The following is a 25,725-nucleotide window of genomic DNA, read 5'->3' on the forward strand; positions in this document are numbered from 1 at the left end:
CTGCTCAAGGCCAAGTGACTTTTTAACACTTTGGCACGAACTCGTGTTTTTGAGTTAGTTTTGTGCGGTGTTAAACGAAGGTTTTGTGTCGTAACAGATTATTCGAGAACGGGCTGTGATTAGTGTTTGTAGGCTTAACCTATTATTATTACGTAGATAATGTTACAGTTACATACGTAAGGTGGATGTCCCACAATTTATACAAATCACTTTATATGTTTTATGCTATCTGAGATTGTATCATTCAGGATATTTTACTTTGTTGTAATAGGTAGTCCAACGATAAGCAGCTTGGCTCACAAAGCTTCGACTTTCTATGATGGCCTGATCGATAAATGACTAAATACCATCTAGTAACACCATTGCTACTAGTTTAGCTAGGAACGGGATAACTAGTTGCAGTTATCGATTTTCAGGCATGTCAAACATACCCTAGTGAGTTAAAGACAATGCTCAGCGTAAGATTGTTCAGTCACTCAAATATTTTTGCTGTGCCTAGATGCATCTTGCTTGTTTAATATGATTACTTTGCCCGTTGGTATTACTAAGTACACTTCACACTTATGACGTAGGCTATGTAGAATAGCGCGAAAGAATGATGTTTCAGCGAATGGAATTTTTTAAGACATGTATAGTTTTTATTGTCCTCACTAAAATGTCTTAATCTTTTTTAATGATTTAGTGGCTTTTCTCAAGTATCTTATTCAATATCTTACGAATATGTAGGTTGCCTATCCCTTAGTTATCATTCATGTTGTTTCGCTGAGCCTAGCTTATAAAACATCAAGACTTCCGTTTTCTTATCTACCATCCTGCTTGACAGATGTATTTTTATGAGTGTTTTATTCCAGAGAGTTGACAAGATGTTATGAATCTTCTGTAGTCCTGAACGAGTTGATACAATTTCAAGGAGGAATATCAGGATGTTTGTGTATTATCTGTCTGACAGGATTCACTGAGTATCTTCAGACGTTCCGTATTCGCTTGTGACAAACATAGAAATATATGGTCCCACTTTTGATTCTAACCTTGGGATCGTTTGTGCAACTACTTTTTGCCAGTGTAAACAAGCTTCAACGTTTATTTAGGTTTAGTATCAGTTTTTATATTTTCCAGTCGTAAAATCAGGCTAACGTGTCTGCGGCGATATGATTCAATCTTATGTTGTGATGACCCCATTCACTTTGGGGAACATGAAAATTATTCGCTTCGAACGTACACACAACTTGGATGAAAGTATGGTTCATCACATCGCTGGTGGACAACATTCTGGTATTATAATAAATAAAGAATGCAAGTTAAAAATGGAACCTATGGATGTACCAGAAATGCAGTTGCAATTTACGTGCATTATGTTCAACAATAGAACTTCTGAAACTCATGCGGTAAGTATTCCAGGTTATGCTTTCTAACTTATTGTTACTGTCTTAGTCATTAAGATTTAGAGGAATAACTAGTATGTTGTCACATACATGACATGCGATTCACAAGCTTTTTCGCGGACATGTACGCTATTTCGTTTAGTGGCTTCAACCTTCCAGCGTTTATATGTATCATTACCAAGGTTTGACTTGATAATTGTTATAAATAATAATATATTTGTAATATTCATCGTTAATGTCAAGAATTTCCTAGTCTAAATACTGAGACCATATAAAGTGTTTACTTGCTTGATTTTGGCCCAAAAACCGCTCTCATAACTAATATAGGTTCCGGCTTCACCTGTTTCCGTAAGTTTGTAGAATCTCAGTTCCCTAACTATATACCTTTTTACGGCATAACTTAACATCATCAGATAGCTACTAAAGAGTAGTGAAAATAATGGATTCAACACTATTTAGTATCATCGTGATTGTAGTTCCTCAGTAGTCAACTTCCTTTTCGGATATTTATCGTCACATAAATGTAGCTTGGTCTGTGACTAGATTATTAACTGTACACGAAATATGAATCCTAGTCCAAGAAATGAAATTTGTTACTAAATTGTGTGTACTGACTTTTTATTTACTTAGTCATAAGGCCGTATTCTCATTTTAAAACTGTATGGTTGTATTTTGTCTATTCTAAAAACGTCAATCACTCAGTCTCTAGTTGCATTGTAGCATTTCTGTATCAAGTTAAATACAACCATTATTAAAAGGGCGTTCATGCCGATTGTATAACTTCAAGTATTATACAACTAACGAAACATGTTTAAGAATGGATAGAGATATCAAAGGACTATTAAGATTATACATCCAACACTTCGTAATGTGACTAAATAATTCATAGAGATGGTTTTGTATTTATGGAGTCGACATACATTCCAATTTAAAATGACGGAATAAGCGATGGCTAAGCATTCTTGTATTAGTTGCATTCCTATCTCTTTAGATGTAAGTTTTTTCACTGAACGCTTACATAAATGAGTTCACGTAAATGGAGCCTTCATTTTGCACTTAGAGCATTATTTGTTTACATTATTAGTTTCTTGTTCATTACGATCGAAAACAGGAAGTAATTGTTTTTTATCAACTAGCTATGTTTTAGCGAACTCATTCACTGATTAAAACATGTTATTTTTACAAATCCAAAGGGTACATATTTTTGTGCATTATCTAAATCACCCAGTCAATTATGAATAACTTAAGAACGAACTAACGTTTATTGGCTGAGGTTGTCACACTTTAAACCACTATGGCTAAACAAAAAGATGAAAACAATATCAGTGACAAGTAGATGCGTATGCTATTAATTTCAAGTCTTTTTTACTGATTTCATTTCTATTTTCCTCTATTCGTAACTGAATACTAATAGACCAGTCATGAATCACTGTTGTCTTAATTTTATTCAGATTATCATTAAGCGTAAAATGCCATTTTTTGAGTGATATATATATATATATATATATATATATATAATCTGCTGACTGCTTTTAGGAAAACCGTTGTTTAAAATTCTGGTTCAGCAAAAGTGCTCAACAATTTGATCGTTTGGATGAGTCATACGACTTTTTTAGGGAACTTATTGATCCTGATGCATTTCCCAGGGGTGAGTTAAAATAATTTTTGCTATTTGTACAAAATGAAAAGATCAGATGTCTATTTGTTCATTTATTTGAATGCATAAATATCGGTGCATATGGACACCAAAATAAATATTCACACAAATAAGTGAATGAAATTGGGGAGAGAAAAATGAAAGTGTGGATATAACCAAGAAGTGATTGAGTAAAAATAAATGAACAAAAGTAGTTAATAATGATGGAAATACTTCAATTAAAAAAATACAACCAGTATGAGTCCTTATGATGAAGAAAGTAAATGAAAATAACAGCAGGACTGGATTCTTTTCTAAGCTATATCTAATAACTTCTCAGGCTATTGAGTTGGACTATCTCTCAGACGCCAGCTATTAAGTCATGATTGAGTGACACATGCCAGTCCTACAGTTTCCTTTCAAGACTCAGTGAAGTGTCTTAAACTGACAACCTCCGCTTTTTCAAACCAGTCCCAGATTCGGCAAATAAAAGATTATGTGGGAGCCTCTGTTATAAAGTTCTTAGCATTTGTCTAATCCACTGTGGCTATTATTTGAAGGCGATGACATCAAGTGAACTATCACCACTCCACCCAATCATGCATCGCCAAACCTCTGCTTTACTAACTCGGTTTTGTCACTGAATGTCAGCAGTTTTTTGTAGACAACGATGACAGTGCAGAGAGTAGCTTAATATCCTCGAGTCGAAGAGGCCAGGTTTTCTAAGAATGAGTCGGAACTGTTTTGACCGTCGTGTTGTATACCAGACCTTTTACAGATAATACCAGAATACAGTCCTGTCCAACGAGTCGGAATCGACTCTGATGTTGAGAAACACGACTATTGGGCTACAATATGTATAGAGGTGCTCTAATATTTAGTAAAGAATTAAGATATTATCAAAACATTCACAAGCGGAACGAAAGCCAGCCTGGTCCTTGCGAGCCAGTCTTTTATGGGTTTAAAAAATCTTCAAAGTATGACGGAAGCCGATAGTTTGGACTCAATCGGAAATACATTTATTCACTTGTAGATGACTTAAACTTTTTTTAAAGATATGGGTGATTGTCTCTTCGTTCTAAGATGTTAGAAAAGTCTCATTCTCAAACTTTTTAAACAACCTAGTCAGTTTCCCACTTCATTAGGCGAGTCAGTCGTCACAGACCATGAAGGTCAAGACAGTCGGGTTAGTGTCGCCTGGGCTAAAGTCCATCAGCACTGTTCCTCAAAGAACTCTGTCCATCGTCCAAGATATCGTCGGATATCATGGGTTGATGTCTCGTTATCTTCACAGATTGTTCCACTTACAGCAAGCTTCCTGATGCTAGTTGTTTGGTTGAGTCGAAAGAGGTTTTGGTAGCTATTGCTTTCAACTCGTTAGAACGCCCCGGCCACCAGGCTTTATTCCTTTATATATAAAGCTCCCTAAAATGAAACAGAAATTAGTTTGTCGTACTGAATAAAGTGAAAATGTTTTGTATGAGTTAAAGAAAGTAAATCACATATCACCAGTCGTAATAAAGATAAAACTATTGAGGTGAGTAGTCTGAATACGAATAAAACCTAAGTGCATCTCTTCTTTATGAAGAAAACAGGTAAATTACAGAAGTATTGGCTTTGATTTCGATTTTGAGTCTTATTTGTAAGCGTCTAAAAGCTTTGAGTTACATGGTTCTTTTTGCCTTAAATTTCTGAACTGAGTTGCGTTGTAGAAGCAGATTATATGAATCGAGTCTGCATGATAACACCGATCAGTGCTTGGAGACGGGTGACATGGCTTCGGATCGGTTATAGTACCATAGCTACGTTCACTGCATTCTACGAGTCAAGGTCAACAAACGAAATCTACTAAGACAAAGCGTGAGCAAAGTTTCAGCACCTAAGTCTGTAAACCGAATACTGCTATCTTCTGTTTCCTAGTACTCTGCGAGGTGTCAGTATTGCTCTCATCGTTTATGGAATAATTTTGTTAACGACCGTCACGTATTTTCCACTTAGGGAAGGTAGATTTTATGATCGGAATGTGGGAACGTTGGTACAAAGCTTTGTACATCCGATCATCTTCATCCATGTTAAAGTATCATCGTCACAAATAGTCACCCAAAATAATATAAGTTCCGGGTTTTTATATTTATAGATATATTTAATCGAACATATTATCGCCTAATTTCACACAGGCTCCTAAATACCCAAATTCGAGTGTTCATTGCAACCTTCCTCCAAAAAGTAGCATAGAAATAAGATGCAATCAGTTTTGTTGCTGTGTTTAACGTTTTTATGGTGATGATCCTTTAAGTTGCTTTCTTCGTCAGGTTGGTTGCTATTCATCGTCCGTGCAACTTGGTCGGTAAAGCTTGAGTGAGATTTTTAAACTACTTCACTTAGTCTAGTCTCTTGTTTTTGCTTTTATGTGAAATTCCATCATTATTTCAGAACAGTAATTAGAGCCTTCATAACAGAATTTAAAATATTCGAACAGTCAGACGGTTCTTTAGCACCATATGGAAAGTGTGATCTACAGTTTTACTTCTCATTGTTTGAGACGTGAAGATATTTCTCAGGCGATATAACCTATCTAGTGTATTCCCAAGTAATGCTTTTCTGAACAATTTTGGTGTGTCGTTAGTTTCAACTGAGTATATAGCAAGTACAATATGTAATGATGGGTCGACTTCAAAGTCATAGGATTGACTAAGAGATAATTCCATTAGTTCAATACCGCAGTAAAGGCTGGAAATGAAACACGTTTTGACAAAATCGGAGAAAACTTTTACTATCCGTATAACCTCATGTGATAAACAAGAAAGTTGCAAATGTGTATTCACAATTCTAGTAATATGCTACTTCAGTTGTACTTCATGTTTCTAGCGTTTGTTTTTGCAAATCACTCAAGTTTTTCTATCTTCACTTTTCTTAATAGTTTGTTGACTTTCATCATTGTTCTTGACATCTTGTTGTCACTTGTTTTTCAGACTATGTTGGTTTTCTTAAAAAGGTTCTAAAGCTGATGCATGGAAATCGTTATCTACGTCTTCGTCGTGTAGATTTGGACATTATACCTTTAGACAAACTGGAACAAGAGTCCTTAGTCCCTGGTAAGTAATTGTTTATCATATTGAGATTGTTCGTGTATACTAATTTGCCTGTTAAAATTAACTAATATCAAGTCTCATTGAATAATGCCTTCTTGGATCTTTGAATGAGAACCAGCTTTATCAAGTTTACTTGTGCACTTTGTTGACTGTTGAGTGATAGTAAACTATTAAGACGTAGAATCATATATAGGTGTGTTATTTTTTATGTTTGCCATAATCTTTTCTTGCGTAATATTTCAGTCGCTTTAGAGTTGTCACTTAAATATTTTGTAAACAAATGTTCACTATATTAATTTTAAAATCTTTAATATTTGATGGATTTTGTGGATATTATAGTAATTTCAATTGTTAAGATCATGAGTCAGTTGAAGCTAGACCACCATGGAAAACCTGGAAGCACTGGACGGCCGTTTCGTCCCATTGTGGGACTCCTCAGCACTGCTGAGGAGTCTTTAATATTTGTTAATATCGTTTAGTATAGTAAGTTCCTTTCTTATTACTGTGGTGTCCGTTTCGTAACTTATACTAGAAATACCGAGAAAATGACAATAGTTCACAGTTTGTAGCGATTCACCTTTATTTTAAAGTCTAAAAAAATTGTTGAGTGGCTTACATATTGATAATGGGTGATCCTTTAAAAAATAAAGTATGTAAACGTATATTACATTTAGTTAAATTACAATTTATCATCTAGCTGTTTAACTATGATCTATATAAATCAAACCAAAGTAATTTGATCATAATCTATTCTTGGATATCTACTGATAATATGTGATCATTAAAAATGTATATTTTGCTGATTTATTCATGGACTTATTGTTCGGCCTATTAGGTCTATGTATACTTATGTTAATTGGAAACTTGTGAGTCATGTTGTTGAACTACCAGCATTCTTAATGAAGACAATCATCAGATCTATTGTTTATGAAAGTTTTACTTGCCAATTTGTAGTTGTCTAAACTATGCTCAACTTGTAATTTTGTATGGAAGTGAGGGCTTCACTTTATCGATTAACCAACTGGTGTATATCAAAAACAGGATTTGAGTTGTCAACGTAAAAACCGTTATTTAGTTTATATTACTTTTTAAAAAAAAGTTATTGTTTACACACTGACTGTAATTTGATCTTGTTTACTCATGTATTTGTTTAATTGTATATGAGTAATTTGGTTTTAGGAAAAATACCAGGCTATGAAATATGTACATAGTATACACAGTTATCCATCTTTTCATTTACATGAACCTTAGTAAGACCATACTTTGCATATTGTTACAATACCTTTGCGTGTAAATAGTGTGGATTCGAAACCAGGTTTAGTTCTCGTCAATACTATGAACTGTATTTGTATACATGAGTGTATGTATTTAATTATGTTATGAGACTAAATTGACCAAAGTAGGCGAAACTGGACACTAACCCTTAGTTAAACATTGATTACCGAGGAGCTCATCAGCTTTCTTAAGAGTGCAGATACATCTTGCTGATATGTATTAACTAACATGAAGCCTAAGTTCAGGGCATCCTGGTGATTTTCGCCAATCATCAACTCACATGAAACTACAGTCCGAACGATTTGTATTCAGATTACAACTTGATCTATATAGTTCAGTGAACATTAAGGACTAGACAAGTATGGCGTCGTTCACTGCTTAGTGTTCAATCAATGTAAGTCAGTCAGTAACAACGTGTAAACCTGAAGGCGTTTTTAAAATTACGGATAATTGAAACTCATTAAACACTGCAACAAATCACATTATAGGTTTATGTTGTATCATACCGTTAATTGAGGTTGTACATAAAGTCAGGACAATAGTTCACCAGAAGTCTTAAAGAGTATGAGTGCATAACAAATACTTCATGCTTCCCAGTGTTTAAACAGTTCTTTTTCGAAGTCACCTTGAGATAAAAATTACTTCGAAACTTCCTAAAAATTAATAGTGAATTAGTTGCCTGGATACTGACACAGAGGTTTGTCAATTTCAAGTAGTTTTTATGGTTATAACTAAATCTGTCCCACGTCATCAATTTTTTCTCCATACTAAACTTTGAATAAGATATAGGTATATCATAAACTAGTTGGAAAATTGATATATTTCTTTCTCATTGATTTCTCGCATGTTGTACTTACCAAAAAGTTACCAGCTAAATGTTAATCATAATAGCCTTTAATCGCTATTCATTCATTCACGCCTATCTAAACATTTGACTTATACCTCCGTTTATATTTCAATGTATGAATTAGATGGTGCATGGACTTTCTTTTATATAACTATATATATTAATGTGTAATATGATAACCCTATTAATTTACCTTTCCACTGTTAATAAATTTCAGTTTGATTGGAATTGTCTGAAAAAAATTTCGGTTCGGTATTGATGTAAAAAGTAGTGAGGTGAAGCAGTTTTCAGTTGTATAGAAATGCATCCCATGCATAGTTTTAGACAGATGTCCATTCACTGTCTTCCTTGGCTTATAGTATGATGAGAATATACCTACAGAATTCTCTAGAGATAATATAAAAGATGAGACCACTTAAAGTAAGTGGTCGCTTGTTTTAACTATTTGGCAAGTTTATTGACCATCATCGAGGTAACGAACATGAATATTTGAAGACATTAGGTGTTGTTATAACTGAATATCGATCCCGTTGATGGATATGAATCCATCTGTATTGCATTCTCAGTAATGTACATCCTGTTAGCTTTCTACCTGGTTCATGTCTTATTTAGGATCTTATTTCCAGATTTGTTTACTTGACGTAATAAACTGTTATAAGTTTAAATATAGTCCAATAGAATATACACATATTATACCACTTTTACCCTACAGTTAGATTTCCTTAGACTTTTATTTCAACACAATCTGTATTAATAAAACTACATTTAGAAATGAAATTTTTAAAAAGGGCTTGATAGGAATATGTCTAAGACAACGTTAAAAATACTTGACAAAGCGATGGTGATATGTATCAACATAACTTAGGTATAATCGGTGTTTTTGTTTACTCTATACGTATACCACTTCTCTCATATTCCAAGTATAATTAATTAGTATTCTTCGACCTTACGCTTGATACTCATTAATTGATGATATACTACAATCCTTTACTGGTCTACTTTGTACTGTCTTTTAGTTAATGAGCTCAAAATTATGATTTGTTACGATTTCATCATACATTTAATCCTTAAAGTAACATATTAGTCGTTTGAAGTACCAATATCTTGTGATTCAGTGTTTTGAATTATGTCGAAATAAATGTGGCCTGTTTACTCCTTTTTTTCAGTTCCATATTGAACAATTTCTTTCTAGATTATATGATTTGTACTAAATTATAGATACTTTTCAAATGTTTGGTGCTGTGTATATGCTTTATTTAATTTGTTACTATACTGAAATTTAGACACTTTTAAAGGTAAGTTGGTTAATATTTTAAAACTCTCTCATATGATTGTTTAATTCTTGGTTGTGTACCGCATTATTAAAATGCATAGTGATATATGTCTTCTTGCGTTTCGTAGCATCTTGATTTTCTTCCTTCTGTTTTATTTTCCATCTCAAGAGTTTGCGTATGACCGATAACGTTTGTTTGTTTAAGAGTTGAAGAAATACCTAGCATTTACTGTGCATTTTGAAATGAATGATTTTATAATATGGTTGACTATTATTTTTCGGTTCTCTGAAATAATATGATTAAACTGGTGGCTCGAAAACATCAAGTGTAAAATTCGGAACCTACATCATCTACTATGCTTTCCACAGCCGAGTAACATCACGGCTACCCTAAGACCTACACACTTCAAATTGTATTTAATTACTGTTTTGGACTAATGAATGTCATTTATCAACTATCTAATCAAAGAATATTATGTCATTAACAAAGTGTAAAAATAATATTTTATGGGACTAACTCCAATTAAATCGTTAACTTGTTCATAATTAATTTAAAGTTCATTGCTTATGCGGTATAGCATACTTGTTGTCTTTATCGCTGATTTGAATATTAATCAACTAACCAATAGATTGTAACTCTTAATATAGATAATTAATCAAGTGTTTTGTGATAGTGATTGTGGACAGAATATATCTTCTTACTCTTTATGAACGAGTGAGAAACTGAACAGATTTTGTTATATTTTTTGTTGCTCTTATCAAGTACATATATATTTTGGTAGTTTCAAGTCCTACATAATAATACATTTAACGTTTTCAAAAATGATCCGTTTTTCGTACATGAAGTTTATTACCATAAGTTATCTGTTCTACTGATTGCACAAGTAGCCGGATATTTGTATTGAAGTTCAGTACATTTTACGATCTTATGCACTCCAATATTATTAATCTGTTTTAAAAATATTAGCCGTTCTATTTACCCTTTGTGGTTCAAATATTCTCTGGAAAATGAATAGATTTCACCTCCAAAGTAATTAGTTGTAAATACTTATGACTAGTGACGCATGTGCTAGGTAATCCTTCTTATTTTTAACATATTTTTTAAACTGATTTTGCATGTTAGATGTTTTTAAGAATTTACGAGCTCCAGACCTAAGTACAATATATCTAGTCTAACATAATGTGTTTCATACGGACTATTATGGTATACTATATATATCCAAACTATGGAACTTTTTTAATTGAGTAAACTTATTCACATATTGTGTTATTTTCTCTCTAAACGTATAAACCAACCTTTAGTTACTATGTTTTATTAGTATAATATACAGCGTTGTCCTGAGAAAAGCTATATAGCCAAGATTTTTTTATTATCTGGTCTACTTTAAATTGTAGTCAGTTCGAATTAAAAAATCCTATTGGTACAAGTCAATTATAATGATTCATGTAAATAAATAGATTCCGTTTTATGTAGATATATTTTCCAACTATTAGTTTACGTAGTTGTTAGAAAATTTGATTATTTTGATTTAGCTGACATTTGTCCGTAATGCCAAATGTTTTTATAGTTCCTGCAGTTTGTTGATAAACGTAATAATTTTTGGACATAGTTTTTATAAACCTACACTTTATGGGTTCAATTTTAAAAAACGGTTGCCTGCTTTGTGGAGTCGGTTCTTTTATTTGGATCATTTTATTAGATCCACTTATGGATTGGAACCTTGTGTAATTAATTTTTAACAGCTTTTTATTTTAGTATTTAGTTCCATATATCCTAAATGGTGTAAATCTCAAGTCTATCATCAATGATGTTGTAGGTATACTTTACTGATGAATACCAGGAAATATGGTTTAATAGTGTGAATGTATCTCTACTAGATAACGAATTAAGAGTTTGTGATAAAATATAAAATGTGTAAACCAAAACCGTGTACCGTGAGAAATGCCATATAAAATTGGTTCAGTGAATGTTCTGACATTCTTATGAATTCGTTGCTCGTTTAATGAGTTACAGCTTCGAAACCTTTCGTCAGTCAGTCTCTGGTGCTGATAGATGTATGAGGGCTGTTTTCACTTCCCGGTCGACCACATCGCGAAAGGATATTTCTTCTTGAGGAACCTGATAGGAAATCTGAGTAAGTAGTGATCTTATCGACCCAGGAGCGTGACTGCAGAGCCTAAGGGAAACTGCCTAAGACCGGTTGTGCATGGGCCTTTTATACAAAGCTTTTGCTGTGTTAGTTCCGCACTTCAAAAGGCCTTACCGCTAGAGATGGAAATCTATGGGGTAAGGTGAGGTGTGAGATTTTTAAGACCGACCTTTTCTAACCCCTTCCTTCTGTTGTGAGAAACCAGCATCGCTGCAAATACTGATTGTTCGAGTAAAACACCTTACTGCTGTCACACCTCTGTACAGTCAGCAGTATGACTTCGCCCTCGGGTCTCGAGCTGTTGCCTTTAGTCTTCCCGTTCTCCAACTGACATGATGTGACCTATAGGAACATGTTTTCCAGACAATATACCTCGGTTGAGTCACCACGATACGTAAGCTTGACCAATACTTCAAGATAGCAACTACGATCTGTATATATTCCGACTTTAACAAATAGTATATTAGACTTTACCTCTATGCATGCCCCTTCAACTTAGTACGCGAACTTGGATTAGGCTGATAAGGTGAATGTAACTTATATTTCAACTGAGTGTTCGATTTCTAGAAGTTCTAAAATTGTTTTAACGTTGATAATAAAAAAATGACGTATTGGTCTATGTTGTTTGTCCTAATTCGTCTTTATTTCGTTACTTCTATTCAATTACACAGTTTCGAATGTGTTGTTTTCACACATTGAGTTGTTATAACTGAGGCAACAAATGACCTGAATATTTGTAAAATATATTAGTTTCCTTTTAAAAAGAAAATTATTATAAAGCTGCAAAAAGCATTAGTTTTAAATTGACTGTGTATAAATACTTTGAAAATTGTATCACTTATTGAATCATCGTGGTTCTTATATTTCAAAACATTGAAAATAACTATCATACAACACAAATACTGCATCACATCTGTATATTATTTTGTATATTTAGTTTTGTTTTCTTGTTTGACTAATTGCAAATAACTACTTATTTTGACGAAAGAATTATCTGTGTTGTAGAATGTTTATTGCGTGATTCAAATGATTATGATACTAACTTTCGAATTAATATTCTTCTTAAAATTTTTGTTTCTCTCAATGAAACTTCCGACATATAATTCTGTAATCGTGAAGAGGCTTTCTTTTCATTTTTAAAAATTTACTCTTCAAACAAATTAGATCGTTATTTGTTAGGAAGAAAATCCACTAAATGTACTTCTAAATATATCTTAAATTGGGACTCAGTTCAGCACCAAATCATTGATTTAATGGAAGTAGCATTATTCTTCTAACATGAACATTTGAACATGAAATGCGTATGTTTAATAACTTGTGTTCTCTCATGAAAGCAAATCACTTTCCTACCTGTAAAAACTACTCCCTATTATTTAAAGTATTTTTTTCAGAAGGGGTTTTGTGGAGATTTTAGTAATTTCAATAGTTGAAATAATAAGTCAATTGAAGCTAGACCACAATGAAAAACCTGGAAGCACTGGACGGCCGTCTCGTCCTAGTATGAGACTCCTGGGCAGTGCGCATCCACGACTCCGCCTCGCGAGATTCTAACCCAGGACCCATCAGTCTCTCGCGCGAGCGCTTAATCACTAGACCACTGAACCGACATCCAACAGTGTTAATGTCTAACTTAAACTAATCCACGAAATTGCGCTACCGTCCACCGTTGTCTTCAGTGAGCTGATATCTCACAACAGACCAAGGAGTCCCATACTAGGACAAAACGGCCGTCCAGTGCTTCCAGGTTTTCCATGGTGGTCTAACTTCAATTGACTCATGATTTCAACTGTTTTTTTTGTTTGTTAATTATTGGGATAGTAGTTAAAGTTTGATTTCTGTTTTAATTCTCTCTTCGTAGTAAATAATTGTATTGTTTTTGTGTATCTTTGTTACTTTTTTTATTTATTTGCCTAAATTTTCAAGTATTTTTAATTTGCTATTATTTAATAATCATTTTAGCAATCCTTTAAATATTCCATGATTTTGTTGAGTTGTTAATGAAGTGTTTTTGTTTGCATATACCTTTAACTTAATTGTATGAATTACCCATTTTGAACTTCATTGAGTGTGAGTGAATTATATTTTGTCATTTAAAAAATACACCCAAGACATAGAAACCAGGTACTTCAGTATTTATTGCTGATTTATAATAATCTTTTGTGCAGACAGAGCATCATACTTAGCAGTTGGCTTGCTGTAACTCAGTTTTTTTAATCTCTAAGGTTAGTTTTTATTTCTAACTGACATTAGCTGTAAGATCAGTAGAAGTTTGAAGCACGATTACTTTATTCTAGTTTCCGAGTTTTCAATTTAGGTTCTGGCAACTCTTAAAAAGCGATTAATGGATAGGTAAATGATTTTAAACGAGTCAAGTCATAGAATCATCAATCATCTATTAACAAATTAATTTTACAATAGACTTCATCTTATTCTTAAAAAATTCGTTAGTAGATAAATAGCTTCCCACTTAATTATCGATCGTTATCACTCATTTCATGTATTTCAAGAGAAATGAGTCATCTGAATTTATTTTTATTTCTGGCGTTATGATTTAACTGTCATATACCATTGGAGAGAGTGTATATAGAATTATTTCATTACTGCGCAATTATCCTCTATAAACTTAAACAAATGGTTTTAGGAACTGAGTCATTTTTTTTCTAATTAGATTTTATAATAATTGAATTTATAATTAAAATCGTATTCTGCAAATGTTTTGTAATTTAAATGTTATGAATAAATAAAATACAAATCCGACCAATCTTATATTGTCAACCTTTATATATCTATATCTATATCTATCTATCTACCTATATATATATATATAGGTGTGATTGTTATTGTATGTGAACATTAATTAGAAAGACCTTTTGTTCTTTTAACCATGTATTCCATCATCTAACTAACTTTTCACATATTTTAATACACATTCGATGTAAGTACTATAGAAATAATGCTGACTAATGGAATATTATCAATTTTAGTTTAGATCATTATACCTTACTTTAACGTTAACATGTAGTTTAGTTACATCATTGATTTTATATTCAAGTGATTTTCTAGCTGGAGTTTATCGTATAGTCAGTATCTTTGTCATCCTCATTTCTAATAGAAATTTCTCCATTCATCCCATCAATATCTAAACGACTTACAAATGGTTTTTAATATTTCTACCTATCTACAATATTTGAACTTTGTAAATAGAAAACTTAAACTCTAGTGAAAACTCCTTTGTAATGAGAATACATAGGTGACAGTGTCTGTTGCTCGAATTAAGGAATTTCAAGTAACTTCTGTCAGTTATATGATGGATTATATCAAAGTAAGGTTAAAACGTTTTCAGAATTTACTTGTCTAATAATTGTATTCAATTTTTTAAGATCGGTGGTTCATCGGTTAAACAGATGTCTCTCAAGTTTTACGTCACAGGTATAAATCCTGCCTTAGTTACTATGGTTAGGGCGGCTTAGCAGTGCTACTACCCCCACCCCCATGAGAGCCGTTGCTTAAAATCCAACATCGTAAGCCAGTACTTGGTAAACGGGTTACTGTAAATAGGCTGCTTTATTTTTTTCCAGTGAAGGTGTAGCGAACTGGACACGAGTGGGAGACAATCGGATGTCTTTAAGCACAAAATTACAGAGCATCTCAATAAAATCTGATAACCATATAGTAAGTGCTTAGTTTGCAAAATTTCCATCAATTGTCTTAAAATGACTCAGACTTCATTCTTCTTGCATTTTCATACAAGTTACATTCTGTTTCCATTCCTTACTGTTCGATCCTCTCGTCTCTCTGCTGCCAGACGTTCTGTTCCTGATTAACGTCATATACTACTTATGTCGATATAAGTAGCACACACCACAAAGTTTTTATAACACCAGTAGTGGTATAGTCAATAGAAATCCAGTTCTGGTTTGTGATAACGATTGGGCGTACACTTTTATATAACTGAAATCAGTTTCGTTGAACAAGAGCAGTTGGAAGCTATTTATTCATAGTACTTAGTCATCCCTTATTAATTATATAAAGCTCTATGTAGGATCAGAATAAATATTCATTAAGTACTTGATCACTGTTTGCCAATCTGTCATGGTTTTTTTTGTAAAACTAATACTATGTTACTTTGGTTTTGTAAGCTACTCTGAGATTTTAGTTTCGAGTCTCACTTTGCTCCTAACTGGACAGTTGAATAAATAACTTGATCGATAGATGTATACTTATTACTATAATATAAGTTCTTTATAACTAGCCCAATAACTGACAATCTACCGAAAATTTCCCAGAAGATTCTCACTTCGGGGACATGTAGGTTGAATTCATAAAATATGATGACAAAACGGTTAATGAAAATCACTGCTAAGACCAGGTTAAATTCGTTCAACTCAATGTGTCTAGGCAACAAGATACTTTATAAATAATGCTGAAAATACCCTACCTAGTAATTGACCTATTTTATGTGCGAATAAATCGTTTCACGCTTACCCCATTTCCTAGATTTTTGTGTTGACCCTTTTCTAATTGTAATTTATGTCTTTCAATATTTTTAAGTCGTTGATAAAGTTCCAAATCTCTGTTTTTTATTTGTCCTTTTAGTGGCTATCTTAACCTTAGACGAATAACACAAGTATGAAATTTCGTCACTCTCATTTCGCTCTTGATCCTATCATATCATTCAAATTTTATTACTGTTTTCCTTACTTATTTATCAGCACATGTCCCATTTGAATCGTCTTGATTTCAATATGTTCAGTATATTTCATAACGAAAAGCACAACAGTTGAAGGTTGTTTACTTATTACTCAAATAATATTATTTACGGTAGTGCATTTTCGTAGCTTTCTCATCCCTCAGACTTACCTAAAATAAATGTGAATCCATCGTATTTGCGTTCTACGGTTTTCACGCATCTCCATATTTGGGCCAAATTATGTCTAGCAAATGATGTTTGTAAAACTTTCTAAGTTCGAGGATACCAGAAAATTGAATGCTTTCTAAACGTAACTTCATGCTTTAATTCATTGATTAAGTTTGAATTCCGCCTTTTAAATGATTAATATCGTATGCCTTTAGATAATAGATCATTACAAATGCCTTCAATCTATAACTGTTAGTATATATATATATATATATATATATATATATATATATATATATATATATATATTCTTCTTTGTTACCCACTTTGTGAATGTTTTTATTAAAAAATTCATCACTTCATTTTCACCAATGCATAGAATAATAATTTGAAACTTGAAAAAAATCGCAATAATTATTACTTCTTTCCATATTTGACTCCGACTATGTCTTATGTTACGTAAACATATGCACTTTTTACTAGTTATCATTTTTATGGGGTATTTTTGTTGCTTTTGTCACATTTAAGACAGATTATAATCAGATTTGTTTAGAAGTTAGAAATCACAACAACTTCGCTTGTAACTTAATAAATATAGGTGTGAAGATATAATTCTACGAATAGGTATTATTAGAGTTAAATGTACACAAATTGGTATATGGGATAAATAGACTCATTAATTTGTCAATCTTCATGAACTAAATTGGTTGAGATACGTGTTATTCCTTTTCAGTTACCACTTAATTATTGCAGTATTAGCTACCAGCTTAGGTTGTAACAGCAGCAGCTCTGGCGATTATCAAACGACATGTCATCATTCAATGGAGTATTTGACTGTACTGCCTGCGTTTTGTTGACGGGTATAGAATTTTAGTTTGTGGAGTTCAAGAGTTAGTTTTGATCTATATATGAAAATCTTAAATGATGACGTATTTAAGTGTCAGTTGAAATGACACCGATGCTTTCATTTCTTTATTTCTCTCCAAATTTTGTGTTTTATTTGTTTTCAATTCTTGCAGTTTCATCTTTTTTTGAAACCTCATGTCATATCTTGAACTCTTCATCACCAGTAATATTATTTTAGGCTCAGTCAATCAAAAAAAGGTATTATGAACATGGTATTACTGGTTGTTCATTATGTCAGTTTTTCTATGGAAGATAATATTTCTGTAATTCGTTTCAATTAAATCTATATGTTTTGTGCAATTATATTTACTTAAATCACTCTGGTTACCGCACATTTTAGTTGGCATTTGTTTGTTGTTGAGTATTTTTCCAAACATTTTAGCCGTGTTATTGCCGTTATATAAGCTATGAAGTGTGGTACGAGTGTTGGCAGTTCAGTAAGCATTCATTTTCAATGAAATTCAATAAAAATAATAAGAATCGTTTTCGAAATTAGGCTCGAAAACAATATATGACTAAGATTGATGTTTGATGGAGGTGATTTATTGGTTAAAGGACTTAGCCATCAACCAGTTGGTCACAGGTTCCAATCCTGTTCCACTTACCTCGCCCTAAACAACCGTATAGCAACACTAGCTTCTATGCAAACAGTGTACATCAAGGCTGATGACATAAATCTGTGCTTGATAAGTGTATTATTTCGAAACTTCAATATCACTAATGTGTAATTACATTGCAGTATAGAGACTTTTTAGTCATCAGTAAAAATATATGTAATCTATTTTGGCTGGCTAGTTGTGTTTGTTTAACCTCGTCAATAAAATTGTCTGTGTGTATCATTTTTTAGTAACTTCATTTTAGTCCTCGTTTAGTTTATTTATTTGCGTATATTTGTAACTTAACGTGTGTATGATAAAATACATTGAAGATTCATTCAATTTGTTTACACAATCCAATTGAACTTTTTATAATTTGTTTAATTTGTCTTTGTTCTATTGAATTTAATCGATTCATGTCATTTTTAATTGTGTTTAATCTTTTGGAATAGGTTTTTGGTTCTCTCTTATGAAATGCATCAATCATTGTTGTATACTAATTGAAATTCGCGTAGAACACGAACCTGGATGTTTGTTCTGTGTATTTTGTTATATAGAATACAGTCGCAAAAGTTGTTGTCTCACTAAATAGTGATAGGAATTGTTTATTTAAGTGCTTTACGTGATTAACAATGTGTACAGTAGTATAGTTACAAAATAAATTTACAGTTAGATTCATTCATCGTAATTTGTGTTCAAAATTACTAAATATTAGTTACTACGGTTCTGGTGCCATACAATTTGTAAATTTGATCTGATTATTAATCTCTTGGCGACTTGACAAACTGACCTCTTACACGATATGTTAACATTTTAGAATCAAAAAAATGAAACAGAACATTGTTTTTGTATACATGGTTCGTTTTTTCTCTGTATAGTAGTCTTCGCTCGTCTAATATATGAGAGTTTATCAAATGGTGGGTAATATAACATTGGACTACGTAATATTACTTTCTTTTCAACTCACACACGTATATCTATTTTCTGCTTTTACACCATACTGATGTTTTCAAATGTGAGTGATAGCTAACTATCCAAAAGTTGATAAATTGAATTTTAATTTTTGCTGGCTGAAAATAACTAGAATCATTGAAGAAAAGCAAAACTGCAAACCAAACGACATATCCGTGGTACATGTTTTGTAAAATTTTCTATTCAGCATATCTAAAGTTGGCTTATCATTTAAATGGTTCACACATAAAAAGAGTGGTAGTTATTAAACTAAAACAATTACTAATCTGTATTGTTCGAGCGTGTGATTCGATCATTCAGTTATGCAAGTTAACGAGACATAATTTTAGTGTTATTCCATTATTGTTAGATTGTTTAGTCAAGAAACCTGAGAAGTTTTTTAAGCGTTGTTAAATAGCAAGCAGTCGTTGTAAAACGTCATGTTTGAGTCAGCTGATAGTTTCGATTATTGTTTGACTATTTAGTGAACGGTTTCAAATTACCAATTTCATCGATTTGTGTGCTAACCTCATCCCGTTTTGTTATAAAAAACCTAAATAATTGCAAGATTTCATGTAACTCATTTGTCCAGTCAGGGATTTTTAGGCTGTTTACCACGAATTTGAAACTTCCTAAGATAGTGGGAATGAGAAATTATGAATGCTGTACGAACGGCATTGAACACTACTAGTGGATAACAATACAATTGTTGCTCCAATCGCCTTGTTTGTCACTGATCCTCAGGAATATTTGAAGATAACACATGCCATGTAGCTGCGAAGAATTGTCATTTCACAAAGGTACTATTGTTTAAACCAATTTAACTAACCTGAAATTGTAATGGAGAGACGACGACTCAATGATCTATGATGAATGGTCCTATAGCATAATAAATTATCGTTTAGGATCAATTGTACCATAGAGTCACATGGTGCAAATATCGCAATTGGAGACAACACCAAATCATTTGCCACTAGTCTTAAATGTTCGTATTTAATCAAGGCACTTTTTGTCAAGATTCGATCTGCTCAGGATTAATCAGTTAAGGAATATTAGTAACGTTGAAAAAATGGGTATAGCTCTCAATTAAGTACACTAGCTTGTACTAAAGTACTGAATTTCGTTCATTCTATGAGTAGTGATGGGTTGTACAGTATCTATAGTACATATTTGAAGTTACGCAATTACGCGGTTAGCTTGATCAACCTTATTTTCATTCGGAATTAATTTACAGGAAAAGAGCTGTTTAAAACCTATCAATGGAGAGTTTTGTTGTGTTCTATATCCGTTTAAATGTTTAATAAAGCCAATCACTAGTTTAGCGTATGGTAAATAGTATTATGACACGGTTTTGTATTTGCTTCATTTTATCGTTTTAAATGTCACTTGCGTATGTGATAGATGGAATTGTCTGAAATTGGTATTTTTCATTTGTAAGAAATTTTAATTCATTCAGATACCAGAGTTTTGCTTCAGGTATAATGATTTTACATCATTATGATAATGATTTTTTGTTTATTCTGGATTGGATCACAATATAATGCAATTATTTTTCTAATGCGTATTTAAATGCAATTTTAGTTTTAATGTTTAAAGTTGTGGTTGTCTGATTTCATCCCAGTTTGTTTCATCAGTACTTCACTTTTGCGATTTATCAGTCAAAATGATAATTTTTTTCAGCTTCCTCCGACTACGTGGTTGGCATTCAAATGACTTACTCATTACTATGAACAGTCGTTAACGGTGTATAGTGTTTATTATTAATCATTTTCTGTCCTTTATGCCAGTAAATCCTGAAATTCTGAAAAGAAATTATAACTTTTGACAAAACTTTCAAGTAATTAACAGGTTATTTGGGAGTTTGATTTATTTAATCTATGTGTACACTGTTTTTCACATATGAAACTTAATATATCGTTTAGTTCATCGGTTTCAACTGTGCAAAGTAACTGCAATGAGCTAATTTTTAATTATACAAGCTGGGTGAACTGCCTGTTTCGTCATCATAGTTTCTGTCGATCAGCGTTAGCATTTATGACTTAGAACTAAACACCAGTAGAGTGCGACAATCAAAATAGTTTGAATTTCAATTACTAAGTTGCAGGTTCGAACCTCTTTTCGCCGTTTGCAGTATGGATAAGTCTCGCTGAAGTAATGTGGCCCAAACTTAGGTACGTTAACTTATACGTTATATTTGTGTTGTTACGTTTAACGATGGTGGTTACTGGGGGTTGACTAATTCCATTCACGGTTCATATCTGTTTTGTTAGGGTAAATATGGACAAATTTATGAAGATTAGCTTTGGGATTTCTTTCCTTTTGCTTTAGTCATGTGATGGGAATAAATATTTTGAACTTGTGTATGTTCAAAGTCTCAAAAATATACGTTTTATGATAATGCACTCCAAATGGTTGACTGTTTCTATACATTTTTATACACTGACTATACATAATTTACGGCGGAAACACTTTACAATAAGTGACCAATAATATTAAAAATAGTAATCAAGTCTACTTCATGTCTCATACAAAAGAAAGTTTTCCATTATTACTAGAAAGATGTTGTTTAGTATGACTGATAAACACGTTAGTCTGAAAATTTTTTCGATTGCCTACTCGAAGCTCTATGCCATTATTTTTCAAAACGCTCATTTGTTTTCCGTTTGTTCTAATCGGAGAATTATGTCTGCTAACTGCACCTATGTTTACAACGCTTTGTTGACTTTGATTATTGGGAAACTGAATAAATATCACCCTGGTGGTTCGTATAGTTTTGTCCTCTTCTGCCCTTTGGAAGAAACGATAGGAGATTATTATAGAATCCACACATTAAGTTTGTTTGAAGGTTGAAAAATATATAATGGGAGCATGATTGATTGTAAAGGCTTACAAGTGAATATGAATAGCAGCTAATTACTGTTTATAAACTTTGAATACTTATATTCTAAATATTTACAGGTTAATTGCAATTTTGCGTACTTTGTGCTGAGAATCTTTTACTGTAATCAAACGTATGCCGTTGGATAGATTAATAATAATAATGTTATGACGGTCGGTTTTCCACGTCTTTACGAAAGGGACGTTAATTTGCTTTAGACACATGTCTACACTAGATTCCCTCCCAGTGTCTATACTAAAGGACTTCAACACAACTGACATCACGAAAACGTGATTAGTCTAACTAGGACGTAAATATATTTCCGCACCAAAAAACCGACAACAATCCAACAATAACAAAGGAAGGAGAACATATAGTTCAACGCCTGTCTATCTACAAGTTTGACTAAGCAAATAACCAATCATTATCAACCTGGCCCACACATCAAATAATAATAGTGATCTTTATGTACGACTCGAATTTTTGTCATGGCGTTTTTTGGCATTTCAACGTCTAGCTCATATTATGCTACTTTTCCACTCACGTGAGCAGAATATTAGTTCACACTAATATTGTTAAACACGATAATAAGCGAGAGGAGTATGTGTTTATTGCTAGAAGTTACAAAATATCTACAAAACACATATACATAGTGTGCAACCGTCTATTCGCATCTTTCAATTCGTTCTGACATCTGAACTGTCTTCTCGTCTGTTCTCCAAGTGTTCTACCGACGCCTTGCTGCCGATGCACTGGAAATTTTTACTCAGTCTGATAATTGTGGCGACTTCGACGTTATGTTTCACTACACACTACTTTCAAACAATCTTGTGAGTAGCGTCCACTTCGATATTGCATTTAAAGAAATGTTTTGTCTATTAGATTTATATTCTTAACATCGTTTACAAACAAAAATATTTTTTTTACTATGTTTTACTATTATAGTGTAAGGTTTGCGCTATACTTCTTGTTTTCTATTTTGAAAGTTCAACTTTTTTTTCACTATTTCTTTGTTTTTATTGACCCATCAAGACTTAGTATATGAGTTTCTCATGGTTTAATTTCACTAAATCTAGGATTAGGGTGTGAAGTTTAGGGTTTACGGTTCGAGTTAAGATTTAGTGTAAATAATAAACTAACCATAAAACATAATCACAAATCATAATCTTAAGTGCTAGATCCTAGTTCTAGTTGTAACTACGTGTAAAACCTTAACTGTACATTCTCGTCGTAAAGTTCAAATGCTAGTCCTAAATCCTGATCCAAAAATCTAAATCTTAGTCTTAACTGCAAACAACATGGGTAACCCTTTGAATATTAAGACCAATAATTTACGTTCGAATAACAACATTCGGTTTTGATGTATGTCCCTTGAACTTAATGAAATTCGCACGTTCGTCATTAATTCATCTTTATAGTTTAATTGTGCCTCCACTCTTGGTAAAAATTCATTTTATGCACTTTGATTCCCGTTTTGTTTTCGCTGTTTCATTTTCTATGATCATTAGCTGAAACAAGTCTGTTAACAGAGTCATTTCTTCTGTTGAACTTATTCCATGCAAGTTACTTTATTCATTATAAACATTCTGGTAGTCTCAAGATTTTGCCGGATATAACACTATTGAAATTAGTTTTATTTACTTCCCAACTCCAATGTTTTATATTTTCTTTATTCCTATTTCTTGATGAAATATTGTAAATCTCTTTAACGTAAACACGTTGAAATTTTGGATGCGTCCAAATATTCAAGAAATATATGGAACTATCGTAGCCCAAATAAGTATCCTACACTATCAGCTGATCATGCCATTGAGCGATCCTGTGCACTTTCTGATATACAACATTCCGTCACAGCTTCCCATTTTACAACGACTACTAGATGAGAAAACTAGCGAAAACTTCTTGTTTGATTTATTCATTGAATCGCAGTCTGTATGAGTGTTATCCCAGTAACATTTTGTCGGGTGATTTTTATAATAAAACATGTAATTATTTATCCAAATTGCATACTTTTTTCGACTTTGGTCAATAACCGTAAGTGTTATTACATTGAGTTTTCATTATGTTATAATCAAATGCTTATAATTATTTAAGATTTCAATCCAAGCTCAGACCATACTTCACTACTTTCTAATTCGTACTGACTTTTTTGGTGATCTCAGTTTTTGAACATGAAGCATTCATCATTTTAATCAACCTATCGTATCAAAATTCTAATTTTAGTTTACCGATATTGTTGTTCAATATAAAGTACAATTCAGTTGTTGCACATTTTATGAATTATTTGAAAGCACCTTTGATAGTGATAATCTTCCCTTAGAAATTATACATTTATATGTCCTATCCATCAGATGCTATTTACAGACTATCTTGCTGCTAGATCATACCATAAAATATGTGTAAATAACTGTTTATTGATTCTTCTGTTTATTGTTTATCGTTCCTATTAGAATATTTCATACATTCAGTTGCTGTCTTCAACCTATTGTTAGTGATTTATTGGTTAGTATCTTCACTGAAGTCCCATCCTATGTTCTAGTGCATATTACTATTTGATATAAATTATGTACATCTTCTTGAGTAAATTTTGAAAAGCTGTAAATTTTGTGTTTGCATTTCGTGATAGTTAGGGACCATTGTTCATTGATTTTGAAGACATGGTGGTTAAAAAATAAGTTAGTTTTATCACCTTAGATAATTTTAGTTAGCACAGTTATGTATTTATTAAACGTTCTGACGATATTTCAAGCTTTTTTTGTCTAGACTCGTTACTACAGCTCTTTTGGTTTGGACATTGATCTTGTTCTTGGATTTTTTCAATCATCAGTCCATCTGTAACTGTTTGGAATTGAATGAACTTCAATTAAATCAATGTACTCAGTGAACTAGCTTCATAAATTATGTCTTATAAATTGATTAAAGTTGAAACTATTACATTGAGAAGATAACTGGGTATTTTAAATCTATTTTTGTTCTAGCAAAGATGCTCGACAATTGTAGCTATATTCCTCTAAAGTAATAAATAGTGCAGTACTGTGTTTCCACCACGTTGCAGGGTTACACAAGAAGATATTCAGTGACATCTTAGTTATACCGCTGCATTTTTTAATGCAAAAAAAGTCACTTTTCAATGATACAACTTAACTTACTCCATTTGTCATTGTTGAGTTTTTTTCTTGAGTAGTGGATATTTAAGACTCGATTTATGTTCATTTCAGTTCTAACATTAATGTACTCGCTTTGTTTTTCAATATAGTTTTTTTTTCTAGACGTCTAAGTTAGGAATCGTAAGTGAATAAATTATAACTCCATTTACTTTTGCTGCTTTCATGTAGTATGGTTTGCAATGATAATATGAGTCTTAAGCTGTTTCCAATATTTTTCCACTGATTATATGCATCTTATCTCGTCCACTCTGAATTTTCGTTATCTTTATGTGTGTATAAGACTCGATTCTGACTGTACTCATTCCATCACTTACGCATGATTGTATTTTCCACAACAATTCATTTTTTCCTTGAAGGATGTGGGCAATTTAACGGACAAGGAATCATATGATTTGTCTACTTCATTTTTTATCTGTAGAAAGAATTAACATTTTAATTATATTTATCTTTCCCGTGTTATTTATTTAGAGAGAGACAATAAACCAACTGAACAAGTTATACGTGAATCGTTGCAGATGAGATTAGAAGAAGCTTATCCTAATGTTTTATCCATGGACGACCTTATTCGGTAAGTTTTTCACCTTCGGTAAAAGATTTTTAAGTGATCAAGTGGATCAGTACTATAACGACAAAATAAGTTGTATTGAGTGACACGAATGATGAATGTTCTTTATAGTGCTCTTGTGTCTCACTAAATTTGCTAGTAGTGGCTTA

At 32.4% G+C, this 25,725-nt stretch overlaps 1 protein-coding gene across 1 annotated transcript in view; it reads left to right on the forward strand.

Annotated features, from left to right (window-relative positions):
- Positions 1 to 25,725, forward strand: part of MS3_00001739 (uncharacterized protein) — a 40,936-nt gene continuing 15,211 nt past the window's right edge. Inside the window, exons 1-4 of the mRNA XM_051209225.1 lie at positions 1 to 1,385; positions 2,919 to 3,030; positions 5,991 to 6,113; positions 25,480 to 25,579. Of these exons, the coding sequence (XP_051074658.1) occupies positions 1,149 to 1,385; positions 2,919 to 3,030; positions 5,991 to 6,113; positions 25,480 to 25,579 (572 nt within the window). The 5' untranslated portion in view covers positions 1 to 1,148. The remainder of the gene's footprint in view (positions 1,386 to 2,918; positions 3,031 to 5,990; positions 6,114 to 25,479; positions 25,580 to 25,725) is intronic.

The sequence above is a fragment of the Schistosoma haematobium genome, chromosome 1 (genome assembly GCF_000699445.3).
Source record: "Schistosoma haematobium chromosome 1, whole genome shotgun sequence".
In the NCBI taxonomy this organism is placed as follows: domain Eukaryota; kingdom Metazoa; phylum Platyhelminthes; class Trematoda; order Strigeidida; family Schistosomatidae; genus Schistosoma; species Schistosoma haematobium.